The sequence below is a fragment of the Perissodus microlepis genome, chromosome 7 (assembly GCF_051167445.1).
Source record: "Perissodus microlepis isolate ML-2025 ecotype Zambia chromosome 7, ASM5116744v1, whole genome shotgun sequence".
NCBI lineage: Eukaryota > Metazoa > Chordata > Actinopteri > Cichliformes > Cichlidae > Perissodus > Perissodus microlepis.
In genome coordinates this window covers 59,242,691-59,259,855 of record NC_140467.1, presented here as the reverse complement: position 1 = coordinate 59,259,855, position 17,165 = coordinate 59,242,691, and the positions used below count along the sequence as shown (strand labels likewise).

Below are 17,165 nucleotides of genomic sequence, written 5' to 3'. Positions count from 1 at the left end.
TATTGTTAGCGAGACCTGAGTGGTGCGAACTCCATTTTTTACTTTTATGACATTTCTGCTGGAACGCGCTAACTTGGGAATAAAGTAATTTCCCAGTTCTGACTTCCAAGGGACACTTAGAAGTCATAGTATGACTACATGTAAATTTAATCTTTTTGTGCAGTTTATGTTTTTATGAAAGTTTCAGTATAGCATTACATAGAAGTGGAAGGAGAGAGAGGAAATGACATACAACAAACATCCATAAATAAAGCTACCAGCGCAAGGCTAGCTTACCTACCATGGGCTCTGAGCTTGTTACAGAAATGTCACAAATGAAGACTTTCAAACCAGTGCTTTGTTCTGCCTTACTTAATGTTGATCGTACAATGTCAGCTCTCCAGTCTGTATTTTGAAGCCTCAACATTAGAGATTTAGCTGCTGCTATGTTCCCATATTTGTATATAGTGAAATTAAGTGTAGCAGCAAGTCATAATAACAGTTGCCTCAAGGCGCATTATACTGTATGGTAAAGACACTTGGAGTATTAGAGGGGAAACGAAAATCAGATGATTTCCTGTAAGCAGAACTTGGCAAGAGAAAAGAAACTTCTGGCACACCCAACCTCAGTGAAGGGCAAACACCTGCCATGACTGGTGTGGGATGGAAAATGGAAAGCGTAGGGAGACGACACAAAACCAAAACTAGTTTAAAACTCAGTTCGAGCAACAGAGACTATTGAAATGCTAGAATCTCAAATTTTACAAATTATTTTTTAGATCATTCAAGTTGTCCTTAACTAGTTTTTTTGTTTACAAAGTTAAACTCTGGGAGGGACAGACCACCCTCTGAGAGCACAATAAAATGACAAAAATCATTCAATTAAAAGTTACCCTAAAAAATGATTGATGATTATACTTCCTTTCAGAGATATGAGTTAATGACACATTATAGTAGATTTTCAGTGAGTAAACAATTGAGCTGATTCAACATAGAGCAGCATTTTTTAAAATTTAATTATTCCGCTGTTGATTTGTCCCCCGGATCACCTTAAAGACCATTTGTTCTGATCCTTTGTGGTCTGTGATAAAGCCCAGCTGGAGTCTCAGCTTAGGAGAGAGGAATCCAAAACAAACAAACAAATGAAACAGTGCTGACAAAGCACTATATTTAAATAACGGGTGTGCAGCCGCCACAATCTCTGCCTCTTTACCTGCTACTGTCTAAATAAAGCAGTACCCAAGTTTTAATGGACCACAGATGGAAAACACAGTTCAGGGGCTAATTCGTTTTGTACGTGTGTTTTGAGGAGAGCGGCGCTCGTGTTGGCTTTAGAGGATGTAATCGTGGCAACGAGATGGGTAGATGGAGGTCACTGTACTCTTTTTCGCATCCATGCAGCCGTACGCTGTTCCTTTACTAGGTGTGGGTTAAGACTCACAGATGCACGCACATGCAGCACACGTGGTGTCTGCCTCGGCACAACGCTCCTGTGTTCACACTTATTAAACGGTGTTGTATTGCTGTACCCTCCCCAGGCCTCCCTTTCCTCTGGTGGAGGATATTGTCTCCTGCGTGTGTGTCTGTGTGACGTGTGACCCCACCCCCCTCATCCTCCAATTTCCCTCCACCCTCCCAAGGAAGAGACTGGATAATGACTCTGTCTGACTCAGCAAAAAAAACAACCTAAAGTTGGTGGATGAGGAATAACGGTAAGGACCGCAAGCAGAGAGGAGAGCTGCTAGCTGAACCTTTTACCGTCATATTTCAGGAGGAAATAAGCACTTCACTGTATCAGTGTGCAATCTGTGACCAATTACTGCGTGTGTGCATAAATGGTAATGCCTCCGCGAGAAGAGATGGTGAAATAATGAGGAGCGCATGCTGTGAATCACAGCCTCTTCACCACTCATAAAGCAACTTTCTCTGTCTTACTCAAGTGCATATTAGTGCCGAGAAAGAATAAAAGATGCTTTGCAGGTTTCTTTTCACTGATGCAGCTTTATTATTCAGCCTGATGAATATGTCTTTGTTTTTTTTTTTTACAACATGAAATCGGGTCAGAACTAATCAGAAGAACTGGAGACGTGGATAAAGGTTTTTTTTTTTTCAGTCTGTCTTCAGCAGAATGAATTAATTGAAATCGTGATCAAATTATATCAAAAAGTCTGAACTCGGACACGTGCATCAATGCCAAGTCAAAAGTCACATGTGACGGAGTAGAAAACTGATTAAAGTCTACATTAGAAATGGAATCAAGAATAATCGGCTTGGTCTGAATGGAAGGCATTTGTAGGGTCTCATATGGATTATCCATAAAAGTAGGTAGCCACTGGTGAAACCAAACCAAACACCTTTCCAGCTTCAGATCACGTGAGAAACGCTGCTGAATATTGTTAGTATAATGAATTTAGTTAGTATGATACTGATTTCTGTTGATTGCTGTTCAGTGCAGGGTATCTAATGCTGCTGTTCTTACATATATCTTAGATGAAATTTTATATCCTGTCTTCTGCGCCGTGGTCATTTCAGCCATTTGATATTAGGGTTTCGTTCACTACAACTTTCTTATTTGTGTCTTATGGGAGTGGACTAGCACAAAGGACAAGATCCCCATCAAAGCAGTCATACTTTGATATTGTCATACCAACACATTCTCACCCTTGGGTGCTACAAAATACAGTTCTGGCGAGTAATGTCATTACACCTCTCTTTTGGTGTCGGTTCCTTGATGCACCACCTACAGCTGTGTGTGTATGTATTTCTATAGATGTATAAAGGTGCTGCTTTTGTGACCTACAGAGGCTGTACTAAGAGGTTGTGCAGATGGGAGTTCGTCAACCATGAGTTTGCGGTTTGTGTCCTTATCTGACTCTTGTGTTTTTGCACTTTTTTCCCCCACTCGCTGATTATTTTTTCAATTAATTTTTTTCACTTTTTACTTTGACTAACACTCTGTGGTTAGGGTTAGTCAAAGTAATGGAATGATCCTCGTTTGGGTAGGATAAGCCCCTCCTAAAAGGATGCCTTTGTAGACAAAGGCACACCAGCAGTGTTAATTGTAACCTCTGGAATGAGAGTGGGCTGGTCATACTTTCTAAACTGCAAGAGAGTTGGTGTAAAAAGGGAAAAAAGCAGAGTTTTGTATTCATGTGGTCAGTATGTGTATTCAGTTCAAATCCACTCAGTTTAATTATCAAGTTCTTGGATTGGAGTTCCGGTGACATCCATCAGTGCTGGAAAAATTCCTTTCTCCCTGTAAGTTTTTCAGTTGAATTCAGTTTTATTCATATAGCTCCAAATTACAACTACAGTTGCCCAGTTGCTTAAGGGCTTTGTATTGTAAGGTAAAGACGCTGCAATAATACAGAGAAAACAGAGAATTGTTGGCTGACACAACAATCAGATCACCCCCTATGAGCAAGCGCTTTGGTGACAGTGGGAAGGAAAAACTCCCATTCAACAGGAAGAAACCTCCAGCAGAACCAGGCTCAAGTGGGGATGGCCATCTGCTGCAACTAGTTGGGGATGAGGGGTGGAAGATGAGACGAAGACATGCTGATTAGTTAGTTGACTGCTGATCACGTTATTTCACTCGATTTGTTAGGGTTTGGCACTAGTGTACAATATATCGCAGTAACATTTAATATTATTTTATGCCATCAGTACATTAAGGTAGGAATGTACCTGCTTAAGCAGGTGCTGCTCAAGCCAGAAGTAGACAAAGGCTTGCATCCTTGAAAGATTTTATGTGTAGTTTATCCTTTCTGACCCTTAAAGACATCCAGTCTCTAAACCTTCGATGCCCTGGATAATAGATGTATGAGTTAAGACTTTCTGTTCTGTGTATTTGTGTTTGAATGTCGATTCTTTTTTAACATTTTAAAGGTTTCAACCCTTGGTTTCAGTTCTTTAACTCTTAACATGGGCTGTTTATCTGCGTGGAAACAATGCCTCCTATTCATTGCCTGCTTTCGTTCCTTGGATGTCCACATGTCTGCATGTTCGCAGCAGATATCTGCTCGTAGAGATTAGGATGACCTTCACTCTAATGTGTGAAAAGCAAAGTAAATCTGGTTGATTAGAAGTATAAAATGCACAATGTTCTGTGCTCATTGCATGAATGGCATGTGCTCAGTGTTAAGGAAAGAAGGGGGAACCAAAAAACTCACAGTGAACTATTCCCAGTACATTTGAGATGCCATATATTAACGGCTGTAACACAGTCACAGTCTGTTATTCTGGAAGGTTCTGGACCAAACCTTTGAATATGTGACTGTCCTCCCTCTCTTCTATAGTTATGGTTTTATGCTTGTCTCTCTGTGTTTTGTCCTTTTTTTAAAAAAAAAAAAAAAAATCTTTGTTTTTTTCTCTTTTCTTGCCTCTTGCCCCCACCCGCCCCCACCCCAGCCAGTTGTGGCAGATGGCCGACCCTCCCTGATCCTGGTTCTACCCGAACTTCCTGTTAAAATGTAGTTTTTCCTTCCCACTCTGTCACCCAGTGCTTGCTCCTAGGGGACTGAGTCTGTAAATTAAAGTTCAAGCTTTGAAAGTAGTGCAACACACACAATGTAGATGTTTTTTTTCACAGTAAACACTTAAATTTTGAGATTATTTTTAATTGTAGTATTCTTTTTTAATAATTAGAAAAAGAAGACTTATAGCGCTGTGGTGCAATGTTCCTATCTGTTAACTTTTATTTATAAGAAATCTCCAAATGACTTACATTTTTCATATACTTGATTCTGAGACAAACAAAAACAAACAAACAAGCAGACACCCCCCCCCCCCCCCCCCAAACATTCTTTGGACTCATTTACATATTTAACTATTTGTAGCAGTGCTTTACATAGTATTTATATTTATTTTTACAGAGCATGGGGTATGTTTTAAATGAACCTAAGCACATACATGACCACAAACAGTTACAAAACTTTGTGTAAATCCTCTTTGACACACAAACAGTTTTAGAAGAATCATTTCCAAATATTTTCCTCACGTGTAACAGTAGTAGCCACTGCAACCTGACCTTTGTCACGTTACTGAACTGGAGTTATTTTTTTTGTTGACCAGAAGTGCTTGGCATGTGGGACAACCCCTCCATTAGCCTGTTGTTTGGGATATGTGCGTTCAACAAAATGCTAGCATGACATTAGCACTCCACCCTCAACTATGGTCACTTCTGATAACATGGTAGCAGCCAATATATAACCGTTAGCGTCCACTAATAAAAGGGTGTATCAATGGTAACATCCATCCTTTATGTACAGTCTATGAAGCCTACTTCAGCAGGCAATGCTCTGGATTTTTACACAAGGACAATAATTCCCCATCACACAGATTAGAGGACAGGCAGGTAAAGGAATGCCTAAAGTCTGAACAGATTGTGAAATATTCATGTGCATTTGCACATCTGTTGGATGAGTGCTAGGAAAGTTCAGTACTGCAGTTCAACATCCATGTTGTAGCAAATCCCACCTCAGATGTTGCAAAGTCCTTATATTCAAAGGTTTAATTTACTAGAGTACTAGATATATGCATGCATTAGTAAGAGAAAATAGAACTACATTTTTCTCTTTTTCAGAATTGTTCCTATAGTGATGATCAGGGTGGAAGTCAGGGACGGACGGCACATCAGCTCGGCCCAGAATCACACATTTAAATACATTCTGACTGCTTGAATAACATGAGGTGTACTTGAATGATTTTTACCTTGGGACCTCTGTTGTGGAGGCTATTAACATAGGAAGATGAATGAAGCACCCCCGAGTCTGCTTAGATATTGAATGCTTTAGTCACACTTGCATACTTGTAAAGAATGAATATTGTGCCATATGGTCCTTGAAGTAAAATAGCAATATTAAAATAAGCAGAGTATAAGAAATGTCACCCCTGATGGTGAATAATTCTCTTTGGGCCATATGGGCTACAACATTAAAACATGGCTAAACATTATAAAGTGGAACAATGTTTGCTTTGAGGATTATGGGAAAATCCTCTTTTTATAAAAACCTGTGTGTGTGTGTGTGTGTGTGTGTGTGTGTGTGCAAATGTTGGAAGCAGTTGAAACAGATGCCGTTGAGTGGTCCAACAGAAGAATGAGTGAAAGGAACTGCCTAGGCTGGGATAAAACATTCAACTTGTATAGCAACACGACCTCCTGCTGATGCACACATACAAGTACAATTACACACACAAACAGGTTTCTTCTGATAATGCAGACAATCGCACGCCAGTAAAAGCTTCCATCTTCATTATAACCTCCATAAACGTTGCATATTTGCAAACACACGCATGTAGCAGGCCTGTGGAAGAGCTGTGAGAATCAAGTGAAAGTGGAAGAAAGGCGACACACGGGGAAAACATGAGAGTCCGAGGCAGCTGCAGGATTGTGGCTGTATGCCCCGTGTGTGTTCTCCTGAGGGCTGGCACTGACACTATGAAGCCTGCTGTCCTGGCTCGAGTGGCCCGGGCCTGCCTGGTGACAGAGAGACACGCAGGGAGGGGGGGTGCCCGGGGTGCAGAAGAGTCGCCCAGTAGTCAGAGTTGATTGTTGTGTGACTAATGTCTCTCTCCAGCGTCCATCTGCTACTGGGCCCCTTTCATGGCTCACATGAGCCTAACTGTAGTTCTTATTCTTTAACCTCTCCTCTTCATCAAAACCTTCGTCCACACAAACATCAATGTTAATATCAAACTACTGGATTCCCTGAGATACAGTGGCTGTATTTAGGAAAATTAAGAATCTCAAATGGGTTATTTATTGTGACAAATATAACAAAGTTTTTACAGTTAAAAAGATTTTTTTCCCTTTCTGCAATTTCTGAGCAAGTTTATATTTTAGTCCGAGATAATGGATGCACAGTGATGAAACCAGAAGTTCTTCACGGAGCTTTACACCAAGTTCGAGGTCATTTTGCAGCCGAGAACCAAAACCAGAGAACCTTTCATGTAGAGATTAAATTATCCTCTAAATACAAATACTTAGAATTTAAATCAATGACTCTTTTAAAAGACTTAAAGTTGGGGTGTGCCATTGTTACTTACACACTGTGCCGTCTTACATGGAACTTTGAGATTCACCACAAATCTCACAGGCCTTATTCACCACTGCATGGTCTATGTTTGGCTTTTAATGGCTGGCTTTGTCCTTCTGTAGACTCACATTTCTTATATTCTTATTTAGAAGGCTATTCTTGGTCTACTTACTGACCTACAGCACATTCTTCTCCTTCTTACCCATAAAGCCCACACCGAACTTTGAAAATAGACTTTCTGATTTGCAGATCATTCTGGTGCAAAATCACGTAAATCTCACAGAACTGGTCTCGGTAAATAAATATAAAGTTATTTTTACTGACTTTGAGACAGTTGCTTCATTCTGCAAATGATATGAACAGTGCTGCATCTGTTGGGCATGTTGGCAGTATAATGTTAGCTTTGTTGTTCTACCTGGCAGCTATTACGTATTCGTGTTTAATACCACGTAATCCCTACACACCGGGATATAGTTTGCATAATTTTCTCATGTATTCCACCACAGAAGATGATGCAATCTCATGATGTGGTTGAAGTGCACACTAGTGGGTTTTTTTCCCCCAACATCAACCAAGGTAAAACATGCATCCATCCAGGACATCATATCATCACCCAGGTTTACCAAAAAGAGGAAACTTCGCAAACGGAGGATTCATCACAAAGTGCAAACTTCTCTCCTGAACTGGAAGGCCAGATTAGATTCAGTGAAACCAAGATGGCAGGAGGACACAAGTCTAGAAAAGGCTTGGAGTGGTTCATGATCTGAAGGATTTGTTTATGACTGTGGTTTGTTAAACTACAGTTGAGCCCCGTGTACAAAAACGGCTTGCGAGGACTCCAAAAATTTGGAGAATCTCATATCGTTTCAGCCTTTATGCCATTTTAACCAGTTAACAGCTGGTGGATGAAGCTCCAGTTTATGCAAACGTGATCTTGTCAGTTTGTTTTTTTTGCCTTACGCAAAGATTCCTCTCATTAGAACATTTGCATGTTTTTTTTATGCTGATGAGTACCGTAATGGAGTTTGTGTGAGATCAGAACCACAGTCTGTCTTCCTGTAATGCTGACGAGTACAAGCTTTTAGCAATAATTTAAGTACATTTTTACTTGAATGGGTATTTACACTATGAACCTTAAGAATGAGGTTCACAGACCTCATGTGCAGAGAAGTGAAATATAGCAAGTATTTATTCAGGCTGAGCTTGGTATTTAAAGCCTGTTGCACAGTGATAAAAGTGGTAGTGTTGAGTGTTTAGATGCAATAGAGGTTATAAATGTAGCTGTGAGAATTAAAACGCCTTTGAATTTAAGCGTAGGTGGTCTGTTGTCATCACTTCAGCATAGGGTCTTTAAAGAGGTCAAATGTTTTCTGAAGAGCTCTCCAGAAAAATGCAGAAATATTTTCAGATGAAGAAGAAATTCCATATTTCTGTAACACGTCTTAAACCTACTGGTTTGAGAGCTTCATCTCCAGTCTTTTTTTTCCTGGGTGAATCTTTGAATGCAGGAATGCTTTTATGCTGAAATATTATTTAAGCTTTCCTTTTTAACCAAGGTTATGGGGAACAAAGAGCTCACTGACTATACGGAGGTAGCAGACGCTGACACATTTTATTTGGGTGTCAGAATGGGGCGAAACAGTTTGAATACGCTGCTTAGAGATTGTAATGATATTTGATTACTGACAGCTCTGAAGCACCTTTATTTTATTTTTGATCTCCTGTCCTAAGCAATGGGTCGGTCTTCTGATTATTTATTTTTGTAAAGGAGATATTTCAGTTTGACCATTGGAAGTTATAAATCCTCTGCTAACAGTTCACCTGTGGAGTCCTTCAGGTCTCTGTTCATGCCACAAATCTCAGAAAGTTCAGTTTTCTATGTGTGTGACTACACGTTGCTGCTTGTCTCTTCCTTTTTCTAAGCCCCTTTACGGTCCTTTCTTGTAAGAACTATAAAAGAATACAAATAAGAGAATCCAGGTTTTATCTTAAATAAGAAAGTTAATTTTGTCTTTCGTGCAATACCTGTTTACTTTTCCTTTGCAATGGCACAAATAACGCTTTTTAAACTTATAAAATCCACTAAATGAATCCATATAAGAGACTCAGCCAAATGTGCTTCATTACTTAAATCCTGCACAGAACAGAATTCTTGTTAAGAAAATACTCCCGTCTTGTCCTGAATTGGGTAAGATGAGCAAGATGGATGGAAAATGCTAACAGCTCCTCAAAGGTCAATTGATTTATACATGTTTTTATTAGTTCTTTAGTTTTAAAGATAAAGTAATTTTAGCTGAAAATGTAGCAATAAAATTTAAAATGCACGTCCACTGGTTACTCTTCTAAGAAGTATTTTTCGGACTGTATATTTTCGCTGTGTTCATTTTGACAGTAAATTTTGATTTGCGTTTTAGTCGTAGTCTTTTGACTAAAATGCTCTTTAGTTTCAGTCAAATTTAAGTTGTCTAATCTTATGATGTTTAAAAATTTGAAGTCTTTCAGTTGATTAAAATACAAAATGTTTTTAATGGTGAGAGTTGCTCCACACAGTTTATAAAATGTCTTACTTCCCTTGACTTTAAATGCAGAATGTGTCCACATGTTTACTCTCTTCTCTTCCTTCAAATCATTGACATTTTGTAGCGTAGTTCTGATTGGATCTCGTCTCTCCAGAATATTTCCATCTCGTTTTTATTTATCGACAAAAAGTCATCATAGTTTTTTAACTTGCTATTATGTTGTTTTTGTGAGGAAACAAAGAGTAACTGATGAAAAGTCAACAAAGTTCATGCTGGTTTCGTGCTGTGCTGTGGGTTCATTGTCTCTAAACAGCTGTGAGATGCAGCTGGAATCGACCTTAATCAGTAGTAGAAATCAAAACTAGTCATTTTATCCTCTATTTATTATAAAATATTGCTCAGTGATGCTTTAGACCTTGATTTTAATAGGTTGCCAATGTCAGTGACTGACTCTGATGGGCTTTACAAACAAAAATGAGTCTAGTGTAATATTGTGCTATCACCTTCTGTTAGCTACCATATGGAAGCAACATGTTTAAGCGTTTTTTGTGAAAGGTTGAAGGTTGACAACAAATGAACAAGAACTGACTTATTTAAAAAATTTTGCCATTGACGTATCAGTGAAACGACTGTAACGTGAAACTAGACGATCACAGCGTCTGTATTCTGACTTCAGCACGAAAAGTCTCACAGAGACACTGAAACTTGTAAGAAATCCAGCTGCTGCTGCTCATTGGTGCGGGCTGCTGGATGAATGAATCTTTGTTTGAATGGGGAAAACTGCTGGAGAGGGATGGGCGGGAAGAGGCGGGGAAGAAAGCCACGATGGGAAGTTGGAGAGGAAACGGAAACTAGGGTGAACAGAATAAGCATGAAGAGAGAACCTGGGGACAAACTCTAGTAAAACCAGCAGATCCCTTTCATTACACATGTCTGTAATTCTCTGCCAGCGGATGTTTTCTTGTGGATTCGCAGCGTTTTCCCCCAGGTGTTAAAAACCCTCGAGCTGAACGCTGGTGTGCAGACGGGGTTAAAATGTGTCCAAAATGTTGCCTGCTGCTTTACATGCTTCAGTTGCATGTGTGCTTATTGTCAAATATAATTGTGTTAAGTATAGACACACACACACACACACACATATCTACTTCACACTGCAGGCTTGTTCGGGCTGTGGCAAGGGGACAGTGCATGGGAAGTGTGAACAGTAGAAGACCAGACAAAATGACATGTGTTCGCCCAAGGGGCTGGCACAGTAATTGTGTGTGTGTGTGTGTGTGTGTTTCTATGCGTGTGTGTGTGCGCATATGGTGGTGGTGTTTGAGTGTGGTTTGTACTGCGCCAACCCTGCTGTTTACCATGGGGGATTTTAGAAGAATTGTAGGCAGCTGGCAAGCCCCTTCAGTTTGTCTTTTTTTCCCTCCCTGAGTCTGTCGCTGTGTGTAGCAGTAGCCTGCCCCTCACACGCTTGCACTCCTTACGTGCATGGATTTGATGTACCACAACGGTTTTAACAAAATAGGCAATTTCCTTCATGAAAGGAAGCAATACTTTACCTCTTGCAGCTGGAATACAGGCTTGCTACATGTTGATCAGAACTTAAAGCTACATTAAAAAATATTTTCCTGGTTTAAAAAAAAAAAATCTGACTTAATATCAGTGTGAATCACAAAGCAGGCTGCAGAGAGAGAAGAATGGCACCCCTCCATTATGTTTGTCCCATTTTCTGAAATGAAATTCTGGGATGTGGTGATCACACCTGCACAATGCAAGCTGAAAAGCAAAATTTAGCAGTGAAATCCGTATTTGTCTCCTGAACATGACCGAGAAGCTCATTGGACGGAAGGCGCTGGGTGATCAGTTGATCCTTTCCTCTGGGTTTGGGGGTGTAATTGTATCAAAACTTTGACTCTAGTTTCTGTTGTCCTTTTCTTGCTCTTTTTTTGTGTTAGTTTTTTGATAAAACAGGCACAGCCACAGTAAGACTGCTCGCTGGAAAAGCGAGGCACCCTTATGAAGCCTCGAGCTGATTTTGTTTTTGCTGTCGCCGTCTTGGTGCTTTGGAATCGGACATGACAAGCGAGAGGCGCATCTGTCTGTGGAACAGAACTCAATGTTTTATTCAAGCGTTTGATCGCAGTGAACACTCTCCTGATCGCTTTCACAGAATAAGGGATCAGAGGGACGTTTTTCCAGAGACTTCTATACAATCGGGAGTCTTTTTGGAACCAGAGGAATCGGCCCCTGCTGGTCAGTGTTGGCTTCAGTTTTCAGACCCTAAAGCTGCATCTGTCGTTTACACAGTCAGTGGTTATAAGCAGACTCCTACTGTACCAAACAGTAAAATTATTCGCAGTTTCAATATTAAAGGGTTTTTCAATAGCGTGCCACTTTGTCTTGTCTTATACGTGAGCTTGTGTTGCTGCAGTAAAATTTAATTTGCATATATGGGAAGAATCAAGTTTGAATATTAATGACTAATACGATATTTTTCTTTGTTATTCTTCTTTTCTTGTAGAGCTCTGAGGTTGGATTTTGGAGCGGCTCACTCACTTTTCTACAGTTCACTAGTCCTTAAATTTTTATTACTGGTAGTTACCATTTGGAGCTACCGTCAGTTTCTAGTTGGCCACAGCTGGCCGTCGTTACTGGGAGTTAATTATTACCATTATAGTTCATTTTAGCTTCAGTTTATCACTAGACTTTTAATTACTTTATCAACTTGGCATCAAGGCATTTGCACTGAGTACACATCAGCTAGTTAACGTTAGCTGCCAGTATGGAGCGCAGTAGCTGGAGTGGCAGTGAGAGTCCAGGGGAGGACATGGACAGACTGAGTGATTCTGGAGGGGACAAGACCATGGATGGGGATCCCGAGGGAGTTTGGAGCCCGGACATCGAGCAGAGCTTCCAGGAGGCCCTGGCTATCTATCCGCCCTGTGGAAGGAGGAAGATTATACTGTCGGATGAAGGGAAGATGTACGGTGAGTGATGGGAAATCAGGGCTGGGTATAAATCAGTACAAGTTACTGACACTTCAAAAACTGAAAAAAAGGTCTTTTTCTCATATCAGTGTAGATAAACAATGAAAAACAGTGTTACTCCTCGCTTAATAAATGTTCCTATTGCTTTGGACTGTGAATTACAGGAGCTGTTGTGAAAGTGCGATGCACCCCGTGTACTTTGTTTTGGTTTCTTCACGAAGGCGCAAACAAACAGAGGTCACTTCTTTGTGTTGTTCTACAACAGTGGGCCATATTTAATAAGTGTGAATAATTTTGATAGTTCATCACTAATTCACACGGTATATGTGGTAGAATGTGATATAAACACACCGAGCGATTGGCCGAGCTGTTGAAATGTTCGCTGTTGTGTCAGACGGTGCGAATAACGACATAGACGGCTGTGGCGGAGGCTTGTCTCGCAGGGCAAAGTGTCAGAGATGCAGGGGGAGAAAAGAGCCGTAAAAGAGAGGAAATAGAAGCAGGCTATAGGTGCGCAGTGTGTGTGAGCGTGGGACTAAGAGAGAGAGTACTTATATGTGTGTGTGTGTGTGTGAACTAATAGAGTGATGAACAGATGGTTCTCTGGCTGCCACCAGCTGCGTCCCCCCCTCCCTTTCACCCTGTTGTTTTTCTTTTTTCCTCTCTTTCGTCGTATCGCTCTCTAGTGAATACTTCTTGAGTTTTGGGAATCGAGAGAAAATCAAAACCAGTATCCCAAATATGAGATAGTTATTTCCTCTATCATATAGGTTAAAGGTCCCACACAGACTAGAACGCTAAATATGAGCCCCGAAAGAGGGCGGCCATATTTGTTTGTCCCATTAGTGAGGTCAGGTCCTGTTCATGGGTGATCTGGCTTACAGTCTGTGTACCAGTGCGTCTCTAGGGTGTTTGGTTAGGTTAAGGTCAGGACTTTTTAAAGCACCTTAAAGTTATACTTTTAAAAACTTGTGAATTGTCCCAACGTCACAGTTTCCTTCAACCATATCGGAATTTTAGCAAATCGTCTTCTTTTTTTAGCTTCATGTTATTGTTTTGCTTCAGCTGTCCGTTTCTTTGAACCCCAGAGACACAATAAGAAGAGTTTCTAAGCCTGTAAAACAAACTTATGTAACATTAATGCTATGATAATCTATGAGGAACATGATCTACTATAATTAGATGTCTTAAAACAACAGCACTAATGTTCTGTGTGCTGGTATAACTCAGTGGTTGAGCAGGTGACTTATTTGCTAAAAGGCTTCTGGGTTCGAGTCCGCCCTGGGCCATTTCCTGTGTGTTGTTCCCCTTGCTTTCTCTCTCTGCTGTTCTACCGTGCTGTCCAAAATAAAGGTGAAAATAAAGTTAATACATTTTCTGATGTGTAGATCCGGCCATGTGTGTTGTTATGGAGGGCTATGAAACAAAAATAATCTCGCTGCATTATTTGGCTGAGTTGTGATGCATAATGTAAATCCAACCATTGAACTGTCGCCAGCTTTCAACAGAAATGAGCTAAATGTTCTTTCACATCCCCTGGTCATTCATGGATGCACTGCTGCTGTTCTCTGAATAGAGCAGAAACAGATAGAGGTGTACCCAAAAAACCTTGCAGCTGACAACCCAAACCCTAAACGCTACGGACATGCACAGATTGGAAGCAGCAGCGCTCTCCTGTCGCGTTGATGCTAAACCTCGCGATCGACCTCCTTTGTGTTCCCGATCAGTTGCCGATCAATCAGACTCATTCTGTTCTCTGCCTTGGTGGCATGTTCGGTTGTTTACCTTGTTGACTCTGTGTGCAGGTTGTTGACACGTTTATCATGGTGACCTAATCGAGTTAGATGGTGTCTGTTTTCAGAGGCAGAGCAGGAAAGGCGAAATGGCAAGAAGGGATGAGCAGCATTTGGCCACAGAGACCAGGGGTTTTAATCATTGCCTACAACATCTGTGCTAACCGGAATTATAAAACAGTATCTAGTTTATTCTAATTTTTAGCTAATGGAGCTTGCAGGATCGAATAGGCTCTTATTTTATTTCATGCCTGGTGTGTAATCGGGCTCTTGAGGCTTTGTTGAGTTTGTTTTGTTTTTTAATGATTTTTCTGCTTTTTTTTTCTGCTTGCACAGAAGCAAAATACAAGCTTAGTTATTAAAGGCAAACTTAAGCATCCTTAAGGGTAGATTCGCTTTCTTTGACGTTACATTAAGGCACGCTGAGTGACTGGTAAGTTGTCTTACAGTACAGAGGAGAAACGAGTAATACCTGATAGGCAGGGGACTACTGCGGTTCTAGAAACACCCCCCACAGGGTGCAGGAAAATGGAGTGAAATGTAAAAGAAGAAGAAACGGGTACAAAAAGTGCCAGGATAAACTTAGTGGATGAGAAGCTTAGAAACATCATAATGTGGGTGCATATAACAGGGAATGAAAAGGCGAATAATGGCTCTATTATCCTTGGGAAAGATGCATCAAAAGTACAATATAATGACCAGTGTCTTTGTCTCCTACATATCCTATAGATCTACTGACTAATACACAGAACGGCATCTGTCTCTTCAGCGGCGAGCATGCTCAAACCAGCTATGTCACAGGGGGCTTTACTTATTGAGAATAACAGTGGAAGAAGTATAGACTGTGACACATGTTGGCAAAAGTTTTCCAGTCACATGGTGTAATACACACCTACATTTTCTTCATTGTAAAAATGTAATCGTCTTAAACTGGAGGTTGCATCCTTCATTGGGGCTGAATGGTTTTGGTTCTTTCCAGTCGACATACCAACAACGTTGCAAAATCAACTTCAGCGAAACCAGTTACTTGACTTATATGACTCATTTTGAAGATACTCTTCATCTTCCCCTAAGACAAAGGGCTAGCTACCCTTCTGCCTTTGTCTCTTCATTTCGAAATCCTTTAGATGGCGAGGAATTTAATGCTCACGTGCCCGATGCGTGACTGTATTTTTTAAATGTTTCTTCCTGTGTGTGCGTTACTGTACCCCGCCGATGTATCTATATTGTTTTTTACCTTCTTAGGGGATGTAACCTACCCAAGTTTGTTTTCCAGTAATAATAAAATACAAATCATAAGACTCACTAAATTTCAGGCTCACTGCCGCCTACTTTATATAACATTATTAAGAGAAAAGTTCCTCAAATCGCCGCTTTTTTCAGCTACATTTGTCTTTATTTCTAATAAATCACATAAAAGTAAAGAAATTTCTTTTTAAAGGATAATTCAGTAGAAAAGAAATTTACTCTTAAGCCAGTGTCTGGTCAGATTAGTGTGGTTTTCACTATGTGATCAGCAGTGCTGACAAGCTTTAAGCACAACACCCAGATCTTATCACCTTATGGTGAACATGTGCGTGAGCACGGGTCTGCATTAGCATTTATTTAAGCCCTGTTTGGCAAATGGAAATCTGGTAGCCTTCTCTCTCCTTTTAGCTGTCTCCACAAACACTTTTAAAAGGAAATATCTGGCTTTTTTTTTTAAGCTGCTAAATGCTCTCCAGCTAGTCCGTGACTTCGGCCGTCAAAGCTGACGTGTGCTGCTGCGAGTAACAGGATTTATGAGACCGAAGGAAAAGAAAGAGACGCAAAAACAAAGCAAAGAGGAACCGCCGAGTCCTGCGATCATTCCCCCACAAATAACGAGTCGTCTTAGACCACTATAATACGAAAAAAACATTTTTTAGTCCACGTTTAATTTCAGTGTGCACTGTAACTAAATTGGAATAAACTGGTATTAATACTGAAATTTTGGAGTGGTTTCAGAATGAAAGGAGAAAATGAATATTAAAGGCTTTATTTGTTGTCAGAGTTGAGGGTTTAAGTCTTTTACTGGTTCTATCCTCACAGCTTCTTCATCATGTTGCATGTTTTAATCATCACATTATTCCGTTCCCTGACAGCGGCAGTCGCGTTAACATGAGAAACTTAACAAAATATCATATTATTATCAGCACTTTGAAAAATAATATTTACACGGCGCTGGGAACACTCAGTCAACACTTCTTGGTTCCTTTGAAACAGGTCGGATACCGTGATGCGCTACATATTACGGTCGTCCAACATTAGAGTAAGTCGATGTTACCAAATCTCTGCAGGTGGCATCACCTGGCAGTAAAAGATTAACAGGATTTGGTTACTCTTTAAAAGAACTGGCAGCTTGTTTGTAATAAATGAAAGATTAACTTCAGTCTGCACCAACCAGGATTTCAGGGATTGTGCCTTGGAGGACAAAAGGAGGAGCCTCAAATGAGTGCAAATGAAAATCCTAAAGGTTTAGCACTTTAAAAACTGCTTTTTGGATGTAACGAACAGAAACTCCCACAAAGCTGCTGTGAATCCAGGCTCTAGGCCAGTGTTTGGCCCCTGTGGTCTCTGAGGTCTGTCCAGGGTACACAACAATACACACCACTCAACTCCAGCCTTGTTAGCGAGCGCGGTCAGCGAGGCCTTGACCTTATTCTGAAAGGGGTTTTGAGCTATTCTATAAAGCAGCTGAAGCTCTTAATCACCCCACTAAGAGAGCGACGGCGTAACAGTAATGTACTGCGGCTAGCGGACAGGAAAGAAAAAGCGCATTTCTAACCACACAAAGTGCAGGAAGCTTCAGATTTAGCTTCTCCTTCTCACTCGTTC

At 40.5% G+C, this 17,165-nt stretch overlaps 1 protein-coding gene across 1 annotated transcript in view; it reads left to right on the top strand.

The window, feature by feature from the left end:
• Positions 1-17,165, top strand: part of tead1a (TEA domain family member 1a) — a 48,108-nt gene that overhangs the window by 5,868 nt on the left and 25,075 nt on the right. Inside the window, exon 2 of the mRNA XM_084936294.1 lies at positions 12,051-12,516. Within this exon, the coding sequence (XP_084792420.1) occupies positions 12,312-12,516 (205 nt within the window). The 5' untranslated portion in view covers positions 12,051-12,311. The remainder of the gene's footprint in view (positions 1-12,050; positions 12,517-17,165) is intronic.